Raw genomic sequence first — 21,285 nt, 5'->3', positions numbered from 1 at the left:
AAGATTTTAATTTATTTGAAAGCTTGTTTTATTGTTTTTGTTTCATGACATTGTTCTGGTTAGCAAGGCCATTAGGGGGGTTTCATAGTTGACGTTATGCAATCAAACAATTACTGTGTGACCAAAATTTTAAAATAAAAAACTTTATCATAATTTCATTTCATTCACTGAGAAAATATTTTTATCCAAGAAGACACAAATACGAAGAGCTGGTTCGGGTTCAGGTTTTTAGGCCTTTCTCAAAGGTCAGTTTGGCAGGGAACTAAACCTCGCAGTATCCATTCAACAGATGAATCAGTGATTTTACTAAATCTGCTTGGTTATTGTTTTTTATTACTTTTTGTATAAATCATCAGGGGTGAAATGTAATATTTTACTTTTCTGTTGTTGCTCCTAAGTAAAGCTCTTCTTGCCTACTGTGTGTTCTGTTTTGGGATTGCTATTGTTTCTCTTATATTCATTCCTTCTTCAGCACATTTTGAGCATTTTTAAGTTTGTCTCTTATCACTGTTATGCACATGGCATTCAGTAATACATCCCTTTTAAGTCTGCAGATTTTGCAGAGGTGTTTAGACTCTATTAAAAGTGGTTGAAAATTGTCTCTAACTTAATGAGGAGAAAACAGAAGTTCTTGTTTGTGCCCCCAACAAATTTATGCAGAAAGTAATGGTGACTAATTCATCAGGAACTTCAGAGTATGTTTTGAGTCAGCTTTCATTTTAGACACTCTGTCTCACTCTTGCTTCTATCATTTAGGGAAAATTGTTAAGTTGAGCTCAGTTGTGTCGCGCTTTGAGCTGAAAATTGGAAATCATCCTTTTATTTCATCATGTCTGGATGATTGTAATTCATTGTTCACGTCTCCTATGAAATCTTAAAGCTCGTCTGCAGGTTGTTTGTACTTACATGTCACACCTTTCAGGTGCACTGGCTTCCCATTAACTTTAGAGTTCACTTTAAAATTCTGGTTTTGACTCTTAGAGGTCTCCATGGACAAACGCCAGCTTACATCATAAAACGTTACATCCTTACATGCCCAGGTCATGTGATCGGGGCCTGCTGGCTGTGCAGCATTTAAGGCCGAGGACTAAAGGAGACAGAGCTTTTGCAGCAGTGGCCTCCCAGTATGGAACGCTCTCCCACTGAGCCTGAGTTCTGTGGATCTGTGATCTCTTTCAAAAAGCAGCTACGAATCCATTTTTTAACTTGCTTTTGGGTAAATTTGTTTGTTTGGATGTTCTACCACTTTTATTGTAATGCACTTTGTGAGATTTAATGTTTTAAAAATAAAAAATATGCAAAGCATTAAACAGGCCAGCATACCTGTTCATTGAAGTTCATGAGATAGTACTGCAGAGTGAAGTGGGTCAAACAGGCAGGTTCCTCCACGACCAGTCAACTTCTTTCACAGGGATTGTTTTCAGATCTATCAAGTGAGACAAGCTCCTTTACCCTCTAATGCTACATCCCTGCAAATTAACCTGACTTCAGTACCCTGAGTGCAGAAAGTGGCAGGTATTGTCTCCTATTCTTCTCACTTTCTCGTCCTTACAGTAACCAGACACTGTCACCTTTTGTCCCATTGTTGTCTTAATTACTGGTCGACTTGGGTTCAGAGGGATCTGCTTACTCAAGTCTCTTTTCCTTGTCTGTTGACTAGGCTGAGACTTTTCATTGGGACCCAGAGGAGCGATAATAAAGTTTAATCTGCACTACGGCTATTGGGAGAAAAAAAAAACACTTTCAATGAATACATTCATCCAACAATTTTAGCAACATTTCAGATTATCTGTGGTGTAGAAAGATTGTTTTACACACAAGTAGCAAAAAGGATGCCGCTGGTACCAAGCATCAAGGCGAGGATCATTTAGATATCTTATCACCAGTAGAGGGAGTAAGAGGATTGTCTACAGATTGCTTTTTTGTCTGATGTATTGGAATGTTCTTGCTGATCTCCAGAGGACTTTGCATATTAAGACCATTGATAGTCTTAAAATTGCTTATTGTTATGTGCACAGGTGTTTTGCTTTAAAATTTGCTTCATTCAGAAGCCTCAGAGGAGGTTTTTCTTACTCTCAAACAATAGTCAAAAAAACAGGACAGTTCCCGTTTACCACTGAGAGAATGACTTTACCATGAAGTTGCATGAGGCTAACCACCAAATATACAATCCAGATTTCAGCAAAGCCAAGCTTTAAGCAGTTTCAAAGTGAGCAATGATGAAAGGAAAACAGAAACACCTTTCATGAATTAAGAAATCAATGCTGTAAATGTCGCAACTGTTCCAGCTTATTAAACGCCCCTCTGTGTTCGGTTTTGTTTTTGGATTTTTCTTCCTCGCAGTGTGTTTCCAGTTGTAAAGCTGGACTCCTGCTGTTCCTTCTAAAATGTGCAGGTTGCATGCTTGACCTCATCCCACAGTGGAGCCAATGGCTCACACATGGCACTCCAAATCCTCACTCTTGCGCATGCATCTCCAAACAATCTGGGAGTCATTTCGCATATCTGATAAGTTTTGTGCTTCGTGGAAGAAAAGGCGAAGGCCTGTACACATGTCCCGAGCCTGAATCCAATCAAGGCAAGTAGACTTCAGAAAGTCACACTGCACCTTTAGATTTTCGCACACAAAGCACAGAAAGACTTCAAATGGAAACGGGGAGAATGGGATTAGCTTGATCTGATATTTGCAGCCCATATGCTTTGCAGCAGCTCGGGTATCAGAAATTGAGTTTGATGATGAAATAAACTGTATTGCTGGGGCAGAAGAAAACAGTAGAGTAAGCACAACACAGGTATAAGAAACATGCATACAGTGTTTATTTTGCAACCAGGACACATTAAATAAAACTACAAAGATACTTCACTTATACAAAAGATAGATTATATCCCATTCACATACAAAATAACAATAATTTACTGTATAAATTAAAATTTTCACTATTTTGCTATTTACAATTTGATGAAAACAATGTTTTGGCCTCTTGTGATGACTCAGGGCTTCTGGTGTTGTTTTCATGTTATCGAGCACTACAGGACATTCATATCAACAAAAACAGTTTTGGAGACAAGAAAAAGACTGTTTCCACCGCTCAGAAGACGGCGTGGAATTTTACGACTGACTGGAGGACCGGACAGAAAATGGAAGTTTGCATAATTCACCAGGCTATCCAAACAAATATGCCCTTGTTAGATTTTAACTGTCAGATTTCGTTAGCTTGTGTTTGACTTGAACGCGCATTAATTTCCCATTGCTCTCCGTTTCTCCCCTTCTTTCTACGCTTGGTCAGCTCTGAACATCACAGACCCAGGGGCATGTGCTCTTGTCTTGCAATAATTAACATGAGTTACAGTTGAGAGGACAGGCAAAACATAGCAGAGAGTAACATTTTAGAAAACTTCTGATTGGGAAACAAAAGTTATTCATCTTTTTACGGGTATTAAATTCTGTCTCAGTTCTCGAAAACCATAAATCTTTTGATTTGAATGTCACTGTAATGCTGTGTCATGCATAAAATATAACCTTTCTTTCAAGTGCTCAGGTTGCTGTACAAGTGCGTATTTTTTTTTCCTTTTTTTTGTCTTTTCACTGAAACAGAGCTGTAAGTGATTAAGTACCGTTTCATCTTGTAAGCTGAACCAAAATTAAGTGCTTCAAAGTTAGGATCTTTTTTATTTTTCTTGCCAGTGAGAAAATAACTCAGCGGCCATCTGCAGAAACCTTGAACATCCAGTCTCACATCAGGAAAGGCCAATTACTATGCCGTTGGTGCATTAGTGGATTCTGACCTTTCACAAGTAGTTAAAATGTCACAGAAAACCATTATAGCTGGAAACCTTCTGTCAGCTTGTGGATAGTACCTTGGGGTGCTTTTGGTTATATTTCTGTCTGACTATATTGTTCGCACTCAACCTTTTGGCCTGAAATCTATATGACAAGTAAAAGCTTGAAGGTCTGCAGCGTTCTGCAGAATTTAGACAATTTACTGGTATCGAAGATTAGACTTTTTTTATTTTTAAAAAGCACTCCGCCTTTGAGCTAAAGTAACACAAAAGCACTTTGACAAGTTGCTTAAATGCTTTGCCGAGACACAAAATGAAAGAGCAGTCATAAATATCATCATTCCCACACTGAATTACATAATATACAACAATATTCATCCCCCTGTAATCAAAAGACAACATAATGTGAACAATATGTTCAGTAAACGTCCAAGACTACACATAAGATACACAAATAAGAAACAAAAAAAAGCCTTTTAAAGCCTCGTCTGTCATTATATGAAGAGTTCTATCCCAAAAGGCTAAGTGTGTCAAAGAAAATAAATCGACATCAACAAAGTCGTGTTAAAAAAACAATGTAAAAGATCCCGTCTGAGATTAATGCTTTCAATCACTGCACAAGACCGGGAGGCATTTTTGACATTTAAGTGGCGGAAACCCTATTCTGGAATGAAACTCTTCATATCTACATGGATTTGTTAAAGAAGTGCAGACTTTTGTGAGGGACACCAGTCCACTTTGTGAAAGAAACAGATGTGCGGAACTGAGTCAAGGGAAGAGGAGATCCTTAAGGCACTTGAACAGCATCAAACCGGAAAGACTCCCACCCACAACCGAGCAGAAAAAGCCCTCAGATCTTCCCGAGCCTCCCTAAATGGCAGTTTGTGAGCAAACTGCACCAACCCCCACCCCCCCAGCCAGCTAGCTACTTCTCCTCGCCACACAAATCCATGGGCGCTGAGTGAACGAGTGGGCGAACAAGCTCCCTTTCTCGCTGATCTTTTCATTTTGCGGTGACTGATTCGTCCCCAAAGTGCTGTCATATCTACCTTCCGTGTGACATTTCCGCGTCCTGTTTCCCTTTCCTCAGCAAGCCAGGTGTCACGTAAAACATATATTTAAAAAAAACAACAAAAAAATATTAGCAGTTTGAATACAGAATTAAGAACACAAATGAATAAACAACTCTTTGGATGGGAGGATTCTGGATTTTGGCTGAAAATGTTCATCCGCATGAGGCAGTTAAGTTATTAAAAAAAACTGAAGTTTTACAGCATGTGTCATATGTGTATATGTATTAAAGACTCAGTTTCTTCATCCTCTCGTTGATGCTGATGAAGATTCGGCTGCCACTGAAACTGAACTGAGCTGATTTGTTTTTGCACTCCAGCTTTGTCATATTTTCACTAGTGAGCTTGCTGTCCAGAGGGGTTTTTGGAGGTATCTTGATTGGTAGGGTCATCCATGGGTGATGGAAACAGCTTCTTGTATGATAAAAGCATCTTTGAGATTTTCCTCTATCCAATCTTTTATTCTCCTCTCCAAGAGTGGAGTCTTACAGTCCTGCCTGCCCTCCCGCTCCTCTTCGGTGCTGAGCAGGTTAGGAGGGCGTGGCCACTTTGGCACACAGACCATTTAGTAGCATTCACTCAGTCAGTTGTCATTAGCCACTCAGTTGTTGGCTTGTTTGCTTAGCGCCTCAAAGAGTTTCATTGTCTGAGGGCCTGGCATCTGACGGCCCTTGAACAGAATAGTGGCGGGTGGCGGTACTGTTTGGTTAGATGGCAGGACGCAGCAGGAGCACTAGTTGCCCACCAGGGGGCTGAGGTCACCGTGGTGGTTCTTTAGCTTCTTCTTGAACAGGGAGATGGTAGAGGGGCGGTACAGGATGATCCAAGGCTCAGAAGACGCTGTGCTCTGGCTGCAGGTGTCTGAACCACTGACGGTTGGGATGTTTGGAGACCTGAGAGTAGAAATGAAGACGAAGTAAAGACAAAGAAAAGGAATTGCACAAAAGAGAGGGGAAAGGAGAAAAGATGGAAAACAATGAACAGAGATTAATAAAGAGAGTCACAAATGTGTCCTCGATTAATGTCACAGACAGATCCATTAAAACGGTGGTACTAAAGCTCTTGTGTAGGTTTTTACAATTTTTGGGTACTTGTTTAAAAGCCCTCAATATTTTTGGACTCAAAATTATTGTAATTAGTGGTAAACCTTGGCTTTAACTTAAACTTACTATATTTATTGCATTCGTTTTTTAAGGAAAATGGATCTATTTTCAGGGGAAAAATCTTTATATAAATGTTTCTGTGTTTTCACTGAAGGGAAAGGGAAACTATGTTCTACTGGAAGAAAATGTTTAAACAACGTCGTTTTCTTGTTTTTCAATTTTCTGTTCTGTTGATGCTAGGAGATTCTTTGATCGGAAAATTTCTGGCTTTAGTCAAAGTGAAAAAACAGACTTTTGCGGCTCCAGATAAAAATTCTTTACATAAGGACTTGTTCTTTCATCTTCAACCAGTATGGTATGAATATCGTGGCGTACGGGTAAAAGCTTGGAAACGTGATACTTGGCTGATCCGCCACGCCTCGAACATCCTCATACTTACTTGACTGTGACGTGCAGCAGCAGCTTTGCTACCATGGCGATGACAGTCAGTATGAGGAGAGCTGCTAAAGCGTAGATGGTCCACACTAGACAGAGAGCGGAGCACATTAACAAGACATCAGACATCCGATCACGGTAATTAAAACAAACCGCAGCAGACTGAAGAGATTAGCGAGTCAAGAACTATTCAAGCGCTGCTTAATTCAAACTTACACCTGTGAGAAGTTCAGTCAGCTAATTGTCAAGAAATGGTGATACATTATCAGTGCACATCTGTTATCAGCTAGCTGTTTGAGAAAAAGAATTAGGGCTTGGAAAGAATAACATTTGGAGGAAGCAGAAAAGCGCAGAGCACATCAGTCCACCCTGCAAAGTGTTGACTAGATGGCTGATTGGGAAAAGCGGGGACTTCTGAGACAATGACAAGTGAAAACAAGCGTCATGTGGCATTACTTCAATTATGATCATAGGGAGTCACTCTGGGCCAGAGCTTCTAGAAGTATCTCGACAAACCAGAACAATTTTCAAACTTTCAGAGAAACCAGGTCATGCTAAGTGGGAGTTCTTGCTAAGAAACCTCCAACAGCATCCCAGCAGAGGCAGAGAGAGGCGCGGTAAGTGCAGTGTACGACGGATGTTAACATACTAGCGCTGTGGCCGGTGGTCTCGCCGCGTCCAGCCCACTGACCTGGCATGTTGTGCTCCGGTTTACCGGGGCTGGACGTGATCACGTAGAGGATCTGGGACGAACGTCCATTCGTCGTACCGTTAGATTTCTCTGTGACTCCGCCAGCCAGCTGGGGCCCTGCTGTGCTAGACACGTCTTCGTTTTCCTCCTCGTCATCTCGTTCAGACTCTATTGTTCTGGTGTCCTGGCTTTGAAGCGCTCCTTCAGACTCTATTGTTCTAGTGTCCTGGCTTCGGAGTGCTGGGGGGGAAAAGAAACAGACAGTTGAATGTTATTCCTTAAACTATCAGGTGGAGACATGGAACAAATCAAAAGCTTACTATCCCACGGCACCAAGTTGATCTGGTTGTTTCAGTGACTAAAAGATTACTTTGTCAGGTGTGGTGCTAAGAATATTCAATTCTGATGTGAAGTGTCTCACAGCACTGGCATTTCCAAAGAAAACTGCAACTTTCCAACTATTCAGACATAAATGATTGTCCTGTCCTTGAGGTATAAGCAGAGACGTCAACTTTAACAGCAATAAAACTAGTTCTCAGTCCCAAAAGAAAATAATGCATGAATACAATACAACAACATTACTTCCATCCTTTTTCTTAACTGCTTATCCACCTTGGGTCATGGGGAGGCTGGAATACAACCCAGATGACTTTGGTCAAGAGGTAAATTACACCTAGGACAGGTTACCACTTCACCACAGGAGGCAGACAATCACCAGTTAACCTAACACACAAGTCTTTAAACTGTGGCAGAAACTGCAGCACCTGAAACGAACTAACACATCCTCAGGGAGAAGATATAAACTCAGACAGGATTAATATGGACTCAGTGGCCAATATTTATCTCCTCTCTCACATTCTGTCTCACGACGAGTTAAAAACGTTAAAATATCGCTCCCTGCCATATTATAACAGCACACCTGTCTGTAAACTGACACTTTTCCCCCCAGTTTTTAGGTAATGCATCAGTTTTTGTCAGGGAGAATAATGATTGCATGCTCTTTGTGGTAAAAACTAATTTCATTCAGGACCACTATAGCCAGAAGAGCACTGGGATTTCAATATCCAGTTTTCAGTTGATGACCAGCTCAATTCTGTGACCTTCCCATCCATTCATGTGCTTACATTTAAAGCCAGAGGAGGGCAGGGTGGAGCAGCTAAATGCAGAACAACACAGCAGGGATCAATGATAACACATGACATATTACACTGATATGACATTGATAATGTTAGGTACAGAATGAAAAAGGGTGGAAAGCAGGTTGCAAAGCTGCTTACACCTGTGTAGCAACTGTAGGAATACTGAATAAGTCCAATATTGAAGGTGAATAAGGGTATCAGCTGACACTGAGATCAGCTGATCTGCTAGGACTGTGACTAAGCTTGAGTTTTTGCCTGTCTGAACTAAATCACTGTGCTGAATTTGATCGACACAGTGATTTCTGATCACGCTGCTGCTGTTTTGCACACTGATGAGCTCTTTTTGATTTAATACAAATCTGATCTGACGCATTTAATTTGTCAGTAGCAACAAAACAAGCAACGTTAACGGAAGGCAGATCACATCTCGCTATATCAGCGAGTTTTTATGAAGTCCTCCATCATTTGCATTTAATCATTTGTGAAAATGTCACCCTTTAGCCACAATAAGAAAAGGCTAGAAGGAGCTTTTGATAAGATAGGAGAGGAAAACGACTTTCATTATTCAAGAAAATCTTTTATTCATCTGGAAATATATAAATCATTTATCAGTTTTAGTAGTAAAATTACTCCTTGGTTGTTATTATAACTTAGCTTTACTGCCCTTACTAGATTACAGCTCTGTGTAATGTAACATCCCGTGTCTTCACAATGAAGTGATGAATGTAGCGTCGAATGCAGAAGAGGGAAATGTTATGCCATGTCGCTGTAATTTCTACAAGTTAAGGGCATCGATCACTTAACACTCCTTTAATTATTCCATTGTATAAACTGGGCTGCAGCAAGCATGAGGTAATATTATACTACTTCATGCTGATCATGTTGTTGAAAGTATATACAGCAGAGGCTCGAGTGAATATTTAATACTAACTGCATTTGTTAAGAAACAGATGGAGTTTGCAAAAACACCCAAGCGTGCTATAAACATGTGGTGCTGAGAACTTTTTTTTAAAATTCAAGACATGATTCAAAAAGTGTTTGCAATAAATTCTGTTTGCTTTAACCTGCTTACAGCTCCAGATGGGCAGAGTTTGCTTCATAAAACAACAGTGCCAGGGAGCATGGACTATTTCAGCTCATTTATGGGCTCCCAGAGGAAAGCAATATCCTAAATGAGATCTCCTCTGCCTTTCATTTACGTCTCCTAAACATAGTTGCGATTTATTTAAAATCACTGTGTGATTTTAAGAAATGTTCTCGTCCTCCGTGTGAAATGTTGCCGCTGAGAAACAAACTGCGCAGTGTTTCAGTCTCACACTGATATTTATGAGTGTCACTTGGGTCTTTTATTATTTTTCTTACATGTTAAGGTTTGAGTCATTATGCTGCAATTGTAATCATCCGCAGATGAGATATTGTGCTTTACTTAGATGCTTAGAGCAGATGTCTGTGAATATCAGAAATTAGATTTAAAGAATTAAAACTTTTAGACACAGTCACAAAACATCAAAAGATTAAAAGCACGTATGAAGAAACAGAATAAATGACTTAAGTTATAAATTGAGAAAAAACATTTTTTTAAGCATATTTAACTTCAGGTGACTTAGTAAGGACCTAGCCATCTCTAACAATTTGAAACAGTCCAATGGAAATGATAGTTTCCACAACTCTCCACTGACTGCTCCATTGGCAGTGCAGAATAAACTTTCCAATATGTGAGTAATGGTCGAACCAAAAGCATATTTCATTCGGGAATACCAGTGTTCAACTGCAGAAATTTATATCTGGTGGCATGGATATGTTCTGGAGACTAATTAAGTCAGAAATAAAACACAAGCTGGGTTGCAAAGAGGCTTGCAGATATGCAGCAACTATGGGCTACGACAGCTGCTGGCATGTGGGTTGGGACTGACGTCAACTTATTTGCTGGGAACTGCAGTTAAGCTTGACTTTGTGGCCTTCCAACTAACCAACTCAGGCTCAAGTTATTTTTTAAATACCCCAGTATGTTCAACAAATTATTAACTTTACATTAAACACATGACATGTACTGTGCAGTTCTTTTACATTGCTTCTTATGAATCTTCTGTACATTTATTTATCTTATTTCACATCACCTCGCCTCTTCCACTGCTGAGGTGCTTCGAGTTTCTCAGCTGCGTGAACTACTTTCACATATCGATTATTCCAGGACTGTTCCACTCTTTCATGAATGCTGGTCAGATGGTTTTTTTTTCTTTTTCACGTAATTGCTCAACCTGGCTGTGATGTTCCCAGAACTGCCCACATGTTTCCCATTTGCAAACAAAATACCATGCTTCAAACCCAGTCACAGCTGAAATGTGCTGTCACTGTCATCTGAGAGCGTTTATCCTCAAATTACAGATCCAACCGCTCAGCCTGCCACCAAGGAGATATTAAACGTATATGGTGCTGACACTGTCTGCTTTCTATTTGTACCTCAGTCACTATGTGTTTTTATCTATATAGTTCTGTTTGAAAAACAAAAAAACAACTACTTAATTCAGGAGGTGACCTTTTCTCATAACCCATCTCAGATTGCATTTCTGGAATAGACTTTACCTCCCGCAAAACAAGATCCATGCCATGAGAAAGGATCGTGCTTGTCTGAGGGTCAGAGGATTTTGACCTTCCAATATTGTTTTTACTGTAATGCCAGCAGGCAAAGAAAAATGACACAGAATTACAGATGGAGGGAGAGAGGGAGGGGCTGCTGGAGACTGCCTCTTAATGTGAGCTTGAATGTCACCTACAGTGAATTATATCAGGGTGTGCTTTGCTCATTCCTGCAGAAATTAATCTATTAAATCATTTCTGGTGCTTTCAGACTATTCATGAGAGAACATAACACAAAAAAACAAGGTTTTTTTTTTATTCCACATGAATCCTTATACTTTCTTTGCATTAGCCTGGGATGAATAAAATTACTTTGAAGTCCTCTGAGCTGTAGTTTCTTAGAAATGCATCCACTAGACAATGAAATCGGCATATCAGAAGCCGTAATGCACACGATGGTTGTATTTTTTATGTAGGTGGCATAAAAACTTTCAGTGCAATTTAGCAGAGAACACACTCTGGGTGAGCACTCTGCAGCAGCTTGATAAGAGACTGAGTTCCTAGAAAAACAGAGCACATTTAAATATGCAATATCACCCGGGGCTGTGAGACATTGACTAGCAAATGAAAAGAGAAAAGGGCCTGCCAAAGCCATGACAACTGCCTAACCACAACTAACAGGTGTTGCTTTACTAAACTAGGGATGCTATGCAAAACTCTATCATAGTGCTAGCCAGCCAGCCAGCCACGCAAATGAGGGTTCTTACTTTGTTTGCAAAGTGTTATGAATGAAGGCAGGCTGAGCACAGAAGCTATAATGAAGGAAAACATCACAATAGGTGAGACATTTCAGAAAATCTGGTGAGCTCTCACCTTGGTAAAGAAGAGCAAATCCCTTGGCCTGGTTGGTTCGGTCAGAGTAGAAGTACAGTATGACAAAGTCGCCCGTGATGTTTACCAGATCCCGCGGAGGGCTTCGCCAGTCGAAGCGGGCCACCACTTGATTTGTGTAGCCATCCAATAGCTCCACCATGTCGGTCTGGTCGGAGATGTCAAAGAAGGTGAAATTGAAGAGGATGGCCGAGGATCCAGGGACCTGGATAGTCCAGTAGCAAACACGCCCAGCCCCGTATTTGTCAGGGAAGTCAGGGGAGTAGATCACTCCTGATGGAGAAGTGTAGTTCCCACCACAGGCCCCCACTCGGGCTGAAAAAAGAGCAGTAAAAAAAATGCCTGTGTTATTCGTTTAAAGATTAAAAGTTGTGAAGATGGTTGACATCTGTTCTTGTGAGGATGTTGTACATGACTTTTTGTGATTGATCAGACACAAAGGACAGACATGTCCTTTGATTTTTAGCACCACAACAAAACACCATAGCTGTGGTATCTGATTTATTAAACTCAAGCTGATTTAGATTCAGAATTTAATTCAAAGCATCTTTACAAGATTCAGCCTAAAAACAGCCTGAAGAAGAATGTGGTTTAACTGAAGAGTATGTGAGTATTAAAAACAAGAAATAGGATTCACGCATAACCAGCAACAAAGCTTCTGGAAAATGAGCCTAACTGGACATAACATATGAATAAATGTTATGCAAGAAACATGTTTTTGAATGGACCAAAAAAAACCTTTTCAGGAGACTGAAATATAGGTGGTCTGAGAGAAAACTAGACTGCTGAGCCTTTGGGCTTTAATTTCAGGCTGTACAAAACCTGATCTTTGATAGCAGATTTTGTCAGTCAAAAGTCTTTTCAGAGCAGATCCTGTCTTTGATGGCATGGTGGTATGGGTTTAGAATAAAGAAGAGCTAGCTGCAGGCAGGGTTACTAATTTTAAAATTGTAGGTGTGTTGTGTTCTGACTTCTTACAGCTTTACGATGATAAAAGAAATGAGCTGTCCCCAAATCAGATTTGTACAAAATAAAACCAGACTAAATGTTTGAAAATTTATGTGAAATTACAGCAGAGATGTGAAAAGACTAAAGGATGAGATCAAGAATGACAACTGTCAGTGCTCACTGCTGAATATGATGACCCAGCCGTCTCCGCCGCAGGGCTGAGTGTGGTCACCGAAGCAAACATGGTTACACTCCATGCTAGGTGACTCGCCACGTTTCTGTAGGTCCACATCGTTGCCACAGAAACAGGCATATCCTGACTCCATACCAGCAAGCTGCAAAACAGAAAAAGGAGTTGTGCAACTGAGGAAAACACTGAGGGGGTCATTCTGCTGACTGCAAACACACATTCTTTCAGTTCTCTCAAACTATAAAGATTGTTGTTTTCCCATAAAATAAGACTTGATTACATTACATTTTTTCATTTTAAAAGGACCAATTATGTTTTTCATGTTCGATTTATGTGGAATTGTGTAAACGTGGGGTAAACAGTTGACTACATGTAGCTACTTCCCTCTGAAATAAGTGACTCGAGCCTAAAGCGCCCTAATTGCTCTTTCTCTCGTGATTACAAGATGTTGTAATCTGAGTCTGTATAACTGTGGCCTCTCAGCTGATTAGAAGACTCCCTTCAAACACGCAGCTGCACACGGGGTGTACAGAAGAAACGGTACAGGAATAACACCTATCTGTCTTTCAAATCAAAACTGTTAGTAAACCATTCCAGAAAGTGTCAGCGCAGGAATGTGACACGTCAAAAACCTTCACACATCTTGACCTCGCCACTGCTGGCCACTCGCTGTCAAAAGAGGTATTGTTCTTCATTCAGAAGGACGCCGTTGTTCGATATTCAGGCTCCAAACGAACACACGCAACTGAAGGTACTGCATAATTTCCTACTCATGGAATAAGAATTCACGCAGCCTCTGCTTCCACCCAGATGTATCAAGCTCCTTGTTGTATTATTCTATCTGATGCGGTTAAATTTGAGAACACGTACACAAATACTTTTGGCAGAGTAAACAAGCCATGGATTGCTGTCTCACTCATCAGGCATGCTCTCTGTCACAAAGTCACGTGGGATCCATATTTCAGAGCACTGATGTTTCACGTGTGTATTGAGGACAGTGACAGTCCAAGGGTAGGCAGATGATGCCAGTCTGTTGCCATTTCCTGTAACATCTGCCTAACTGAGAGGGGAGGGGGTGCCTGTCAGTATCTGTCAATGCATACTGAGCTGAAGTGGATCTGCTGAGACAGAAAATTAACACCTGGCACTGTTTGTAGCAGGGACAATGGCACGCCAGAAACAGAGAGAAGGGAAAATGCAGTGAAGAGGAGGAACCCAGTGGGCTAATAACCATTCATTTCCAGCTGTCAGCCTTGATTATTGTGATGATTCGTCATCTGCTGGTTGGCTTCAAACAGGAAGTGTGATGGCTGAATAAAGTGGGCATCATCTAGATAACTGACAGAAAACTACCCATAAAAGCAGATGATTTGCATAAAAGCCTGACTACTGCAAAAAGACCTGCTCACGCCTGTTTTAAAAACAACAATTTACTCTGTTTTTACATCCAATAGGTAGATTTGAAGTGATAGGACAGAGGATAAACCATAAACCAATTACGGTTTGTTTTCCTCTTTTATTTTTACAGAACTTGTCATGTTTGATTGCAGTTGAAATAAAATTTCTCATGTTTTCTTGTTATTTAATATATTTTTAATTTAATTCCAAATCTCACCTTGTATCTTTGCTTCCTGCAGAAGCTGATACAGTTTTGGATAGTGAGTTTGTTGGAGGTCTCACTGGCACCAGTCAGGGTGGGGGGGTCACCACTGTCTCTGAAGCACCCCAAGTTTCCAGGCACTGTAGGGAGAGCAGACCAGAGTGGGAAAAAATGATTAGTTATATGCTGCATCTTAGATGCAGTCTGCATCACACAGTAAGGCGAGGTTTTCACATGATTAGGGAAGATCAAATGTATAATGGAATTAAAGTACAGCAGGTGTTAGAAACAAGTCGACAGATATGGAAGGAAATGGTTTATATCATACAGAACATGCTTCAAACTTTATTTACATGGTCTATATGCTGTTTCAATTTTCTAATCATGTTTGTGATTAATGCTTAATCTCAAAAACCCAGCCCAAAGAACAATCAGTGATGACACACTCGTCAAATATTCAGAACTCTGTTTGAAACTTCTAGCTTGAACTGCCAAGAAGCAAGCCAACTATTTGGCTTCTGAGAAAAAGAGAAGAGGAGGAGGTGGCGAGCGGCAATGGAGGAAGAGGAGCAGAGAAAAGAAAAAGGGGTGAAGAGGACAAGGATGTTTAAGTCATAGCGACACAGAGCTGGAATTTAGAAAATGTACCATGTCAGATTTGAGAGCTGTTGCATCAGATTAGGAATATAACATTTTCTAAATGTGTGTGTGTGTGTGTGTGTGTGTGTGTGTGTGTGTGTGTGTGTGTGTGTGTGTGTGTGTGTGTGTGTGTGAGAGAGAGAGAATAATTTTTTAAAGTCTCATGTACGAAGAAAAAAAAAAGGGGGGGGGGTTCCCATGTGGAATTTGTCACATGACAGGAAGAAGACCATGTCCAACACCTGGGCCTTTATTAAACTCAGATTTATTAAACTCAGTATTTTTGTAAAACACAAAAATTAAGAGCAGCATTAGTTTTGGCACGTTCCAAAATTAAGCTTTGCCAGCAATCATTGTGTATAAACTTGCAACAGCTGATTACAACACCCTTCAGTAAAGTGCACAATATATCTGTTGCTTTAGTTGTTCAGCACTGTCTTCAGTCAGTCCTGCCTCTGCAAGCCAATTTGCAACCCATCTCTAAACCAACTCCTCATTTTTATCCTATGTCTGACTTTTTCCCAGTCATTGCCATCTATGCCTGTTTTATTTCTACACATAAACAGCATAGATGGCTAATAAAGTCTATTTAGGAAGACCCAAGCTAAGTGTTTTTGTCATTGATCAAACTGTGAAAATGCATGAATATTGGCTACATTTCATTGACAAGTTGCTAAGTGGATAATCTTTAAAAAATGACCTTTATCGTTTGAATATGACTTAAAGCTAATGATTACAAACCACAAGATAGTGTTTACTAAAATGATAGATTACAGAAATCACATCACTCTTATGCTGGTTTCACTTTTCATATGAGGAGGCTGAAATCCCATTCATAAATCAGTTGTCCTGACGGACGTGTTATAAAAAAAATAATACTTCTGTGCTTTTGCACTCAGACAGGCTTAAGCTGAACAATAGATCTTTGCACAGCAGCCACTTGACATCAAACAGTAGGTAAGCACAATTTCTAATCTCGTGAATTTAGGCTCTTTGACTAAACAGAACAGAACCGACACTAAAAACATTACTTTTGAATTATTTTGTTGATACTTTGATGATAGCCTCTCATGTGCACCAAAAAGTTTCTCTGCATGCAAGTTAGATTTTACAATATGTGAGACCAATGCGCCAACAATGCCAGATGGATTTCTAACCAGACAGATAGATGAAAGATGGATGTTGACACCTTTCCAGATCACATTCGTGCAGATGAATCAAACTGTCTGTCCTAATCCACTATGTATTCATCAAATACTATGCAATCTTTCAAAAATCTAGTACAGTGATTAAATGCTGCAAAGCTTTTAAATTCAATGTAATAGCTTGGGAAGTGCCAATAAAGCCTCCAGCAATCTATATCCTATTTGTGATTTGCTTTTCATTTAAATCCAAATGCGCTTAAAGTTGTTTATTTTGATGTTCAGAGCTAAAATGAATTTGACAAACATAAGTGAATGCACACCCTGAAAGTAATTTCAACGGGAAGTTGAAAAAAAATTCTCTTCAGTGTAATTGGAAGTGGTGTCATGTGGCCTTAGGGTGTGAAAGAGATCATTAGGGAACGATAGAAAAGACAAGAGCAAAGACTGCGTCCAAAATAGCTGTCAAGTCTGCTGTGAGATACAACAAGGACGCACAAATCAAAAGCATGTGACACTGTGGTCTGTATTAAAGCATTTACAATTTACAATTTCAAATGACCTTTAGTAAAAACTCAAAGTCTGATTGCTCCTTATTTCATACAGTCATGAAAAAGCACAGTGGCTGAAATCCTATAACTGGAAATCAAACCGCTACACAAAGATCATTGTTAGATTTTGTAATGCAGGACAATCATAGTTTGGAGATCAGCAACTTCCAGAAAAAACGCACATTCTCCAAAGGGTCAGCGATGTGAGATCAGATGCAAAGAGGGCGCTGCACCAAAAACCTCCGCAATTGCTTTGGTCAACTACCAGATTGATGCAGTTGATCTTAGTCTGCATGGAAGACGCTGAGTTGTCTGCAAAAAAAAAAAAAAGATGACTGCCAAGACACGACTTTTACTTTGAAAGCAAGTGTTTTGCTTTCAATTTGCGTCACGTTGTTCATAGTTTCGTTATCGCTTGGTAATGATTTGCAAACTGGTGACCACAGCAACCTGCTGGCAACCAAAGAAATCCCATAGAGGTTTTCTCTTGGTGAGTAATTTCACACTAGCAATTGCTAGTAACCGCTTGCTTACTGGTCACAGAATATACCCTTTTCCCTAGGGATTGGTGGTTACCACTGGGTCATTAACTGGTCTCTAGGCCTGCAAGAATGGGGCTTTTACATTCAATTTCACAGCAAATGCGAGCCACCACTCACACATTTATGGTCACTGATGGCCTGTGAGGCCTTAATAGCATTTGTATTGATTTTTTATTTATTTCTCTAATGACATGCAAATAGAATCCCACAGAGAACTCCCCGCTAGAGTTTCCTCACGAATTGAGAAGAGCGCAAGACGTTCATTTGATCCTAAGACATTACACAATAGCAATTCCTGTCTATTTGTACAACAACACTGTCTTGCTTTGCGGGTACACCAAAGTCTGACAACATGCTCAGACACTGTAAAGTCCCCTGATACTGTACACCAACACTGTCCTAGAAATAAGAATCTCTTGAGCTCTGCCTGTCATCAAACATGCAGGCACAGCTCGGCTGATGACAGTAAGTTCCACCAGTGCACAAGCAGTTCCCAGCACGAAACAGAAAAACACTTCATCTATTTTTACAAGCCTGTCATGAAATGTGGAATATATTGGTATTGTGCAAACAAAAAAGGGAGTATGGATTTGCATACAACTCTGTTTGAATGTTTATAACATTACTACAGAAGAGCATCAATCAACTCTGCCTTCATGAACTGAAGTGACCCTAATAAAGACCACACATGTGCATTGTCACTGGCGTGCCAGCTGCTGCCAAAGTTAACTTATTGGCTTGCACAAAGCACCAACAGAATCTGTAGATTCTCTCTGTTTGAGGCACAAAGACTCTTTGGGGAAAAAGTGTGACATGTTTTAGATTCTTCACAAATTGTTGTCCACAAGAATGTCCCCCACAGACTGGAAAATGAAGACGAATAGAAAGAAAAATGGTGCCGAAACAGACTGGCAGAGAGACAGCCACTCCCTGCATTTCGCTCACATTTGATGACCGTTAAGTGACCGGCGAAATTCTGGCAGCAGCCAAGAACTGTGTTTGACAAATGACTCAACACTTGAAGACAAAGTCCTCAGACACACTCAGACCAGCAATAAATCATGTGCAATATTCCTTTTTCAGCCACAAACATGCCAGAGCTTTAGAAGAGATTAATGTGGTTGGTTGGGATGGGGGGATCATTTACTAAGACTCCACGGTGCACACTTGCAAAAGTAAGCACCAGATTATTTGACAGGTTAAAGGCAAACATGACAGTTATAAGAATGTTTGAGGTCTCTCGTATTTTCCACGGTGCTATAGAAGCGGTTTCTTTTTTATCAGTTGCTTAAGTACACACTAGCGGTGAGGTGCACAACAGGGAAGCAGAGAAGAAAAGAGAGATAAACACCTGGTAGGGAACCAGCAACTTCCCTCCGAGCAAGGCAGGCAGGTACTACTTCAATAGAGGTTTTGAAAAGCAGAGGAAAAAATGCTACTGCTGTGCTCAGGAGCTAGATTAAAGGCACAAATGCTCTTTTTCAACTTGGCTTTGACAAGAAGATTGCAGACTAAACTTAATTTATCATTCTTTGTCCTCTTCTCGTTTTAGGGGCTGAGAAGTACTGGCTGAGGAGCGGTAGGTGTCCGGCTCATACACTGGCGCACTGGAGGTTTGTGCAGAACTGAAGACAGCGACGGTCGCTTTTCTATGCACCGCCCTGCAGTGTGCATCCACAAAAAGCACAGAATTGTTCTTATATGAAAACTCCTGAGCACAGCAGCATCTCGCTTAAAAACATCTGCTTTGCAGGCGCAACAAGTGCAAATATCTTCACGTACAGTAAAAGAAAAAACACACACAAACACACTCAACACACTTCAAAGCCGTTGCTGGAATTTAGACTTTAACGAGCCAGAGGGGAGAAATGGAGGAAACACAAGGTGTATAAATGCTCCAGTTAGCCCACACCAGACCTCTGAAAACCCTGGGAGATCACAGTGGGGAAAGGGGGGGACTTCTACAATGTTTAAAAAACCCAGCCACACTCATCCCAACCTGGCAGCCTCAGCTCACTAAAGAGCAGTCAGCCAGCTTTCCCACAATGCACTGCAGACAGGAGGCACTGGGCAAAGCTGCAAAGTTCATGGGTGTCTGTTTAACAGGAGGTCTTGCCAGGCAGCAGACACAACAGCACCACTGACCTAAAACACATGAGAGAAAAAGGAAAAAAAGCTCCAACACAGAATGATGACAAACAACATCAAACATGTGCAGCAGGCTTTGGCAAATGTGCTTGGCAAGCAGTACGTGCAAGCTGGTTGATGAGCTGGAGGGACGAGCATAACATTAAGCAAACATAATTATAGTTATAAATTTCTATGACGTGGAGGGTAAAGAACTGAAGATATGCATAAGAATAAGCTACAGAGGGTGAGAGAGAGTTAAAGAAATGTTTTCTTTTTAATGGGACTCTGGGTAGGACTTCTTATTTCAACCCCGTTTGCTTGCACCACCCAGCAGAATGCTCCACACGAAGCAAGATAGTGAAGTTGAATGATGAATATGATTTTTCTGTATTATAATCACTGGAACACTGGAGAATTTGGCAGAAAAGTTATTCTTGCAGTCTGTCCTAATCCTATAATCTAGAAGAGATGAAAAAAATGTGAGTCTTTTCTGTCCCTAAAAGCAGGGTAGCAAAAAGAATCCACACATAACTCTATACCTAACTTAGTTGTTTTGAATGGACTCTCTATTCATGATTTGAACTGGCAAAAACGAATCCAGTCATTTGGTTTTGTTTTATTTAGTTTCTTTTTCTGTGAGCGGTTTGTGAGTTACCGTCTCAAGAATTTGGGACGTGGGAACATAAAATGTCAAGTTTAATGTCAAAAGGGGATGACTGACGATGCCCACTCAGGTGATGAATGATATCGCTCTGTGGCTTCACTCTGTGGGTGATGGCACGAGGTCTCTAAATAACTGTGTTGAAATTTATGTTCACTTTCTAGATCAACTCGTCCGCCAGACTTATCAAGTACAAACAAAATTGACACAAAAACACACTGAACAACTGATTAATTTTCACATTTGGCTCAGAAAAAAATATCACCTTGAACTACAGTAAATAGATATATATCATAATGTCCACTAGTTTACTAAAATATTACAAAAAAGAACTGATTTCCTGAGAATATAAGCACCAGATTTCAGGAAACAGCCTTCGACACCAGGGAAATGCGCAACGTGTAAGAAGTTCAAAGGTGTGAGGAATGAGGAAGCATCACTGTAGGAAACAAATTCTCTTTTCCGCATCCTCATGCAGACTAGAGCCCAGAACAAAGCCCAGCTGGGCTCAGCCAATGCTGATATCAATTTTTGAGAGAATAAAAAATCCATTATTATAACATCTGGCTCTGACTACCAATGCTTCCAAAGCCATCCTTAGAAAATAAGACAATACAAAGCTATACAGCTATACAGCTATACAACTTAATCAGGGCCGAGTCTGATGTATGGGGATAAAGATGTAGTGATGACAAGTGGGGAACCAGACATACACACATGTAGAAAAAATGTAAAACACATTCATACTTTTAGATGAAAATGCCAAATTTCACTTATTTTATTTGTGTGCCGGCTCAACTTGGGATATAAAAACAATAAATAACGATATAACTTTTTTTTGGTTTTCATTCAAGCTCCTGCTTTAGAGCTTTTGCAGACATGTGACCACTCACCACATGACATTAATTTGTCGGCCATTTTTAAACGTGTAACAATCCTGACACGCCAAGTGAGTAAAAAATCTTCTAAACGTTATGAAGGCGATATAGACTATGGCAGCTGTAAGTATTAGTGTATACACTCTCTCAGAGGAAGTAAAACACTCTCATGGCAAGCATTTTGCTCGTTATGTGGAGAAATGTGGGAGGGAGGACTTGAAGATGGATGTTTACTTACTCCCACTGAGTGAGTTTAGTGATGCTCTGAAGTGCAACCGTGGTGCTCTCCCTGACTTCACAACAAACGATTTATATCAT

General features: G+C 40.3%; 2 protein-coding genes across 4 annotated transcripts in view; both read right to left on the bottom strand.

The window, feature by feature from the left end:
* Positions 1-1,045, bottom strand: part of coq5 (coenzyme Q5, methyltransferase) — a 7,760-nt gene extending 6,715 nt beyond the window's left edge. The window contains exon 1 of the mRNA XM_013913352.1: positions 907-1,045. Coding sequence (XP_013768806.1) covers positions 907-1,045 — 139 coding nt within the window. The remainder of the gene's footprint in view (positions 1-906) is intronic.
* Positions 1,046-2,818: 1,773 nt separating this feature from the next.
* Positions 2,819-21,285, bottom strand: part of kremen1 (kringle containing transmembrane protein 1) — a 64,511-nt gene continuing 46,044 nt past the window's right edge. Inside the window, exons 4-9 of one of the 3 annotated variants that reach the window (XM_005743045.1) lie at positions 14,440-14,564; positions 12,816-12,969; positions 11,669-12,001; positions 7,038-7,319; positions 6,393-6,477; positions 2,819-5,743 (exon numbers count right to left, since the gene is read on the bottom strand). In XM_005743045.1, the coding sequence (XP_005743102.1) occupies positions 5,584-5,743; positions 6,393-6,477; positions 7,038-7,319; positions 11,669-12,001; positions 12,816-12,969; positions 14,440-14,564 (1,139 nt within the window). In that variant the 3' untranslated portion in view covers positions 2,819-5,583. The remainder of the gene's footprint in view (positions 5,744-6,392; positions 6,478-7,037; positions 7,320-11,668; positions 12,002-12,815; positions 12,970-14,439; positions 14,565-21,285) is intronic. The other 2 variants (XM_005743046.1, XM_005743047.1) reach the window with 2 other exon arrangements.

The sequence above is a fragment of the Pundamilia nyererei genome, unplaced genomic scaffold (assembly GCF_000239375.1).
Source record: "Pundamilia nyererei isolate P.nyererei 1_Seehausen unplaced genomic scaffold, PunNye1.0 scaffold00127, whole genome shotgun sequence".
Lineage (NCBI taxonomy): Eukaryota > Metazoa > Chordata > Actinopteri > Cichliformes > Cichlidae > Pundamilia > Pundamilia nyererei.
The sequence above is the reverse complement of the archived record's forward strand: the minus strand, read 5'-3'. Positions and strand labels throughout refer to the sequence as shown.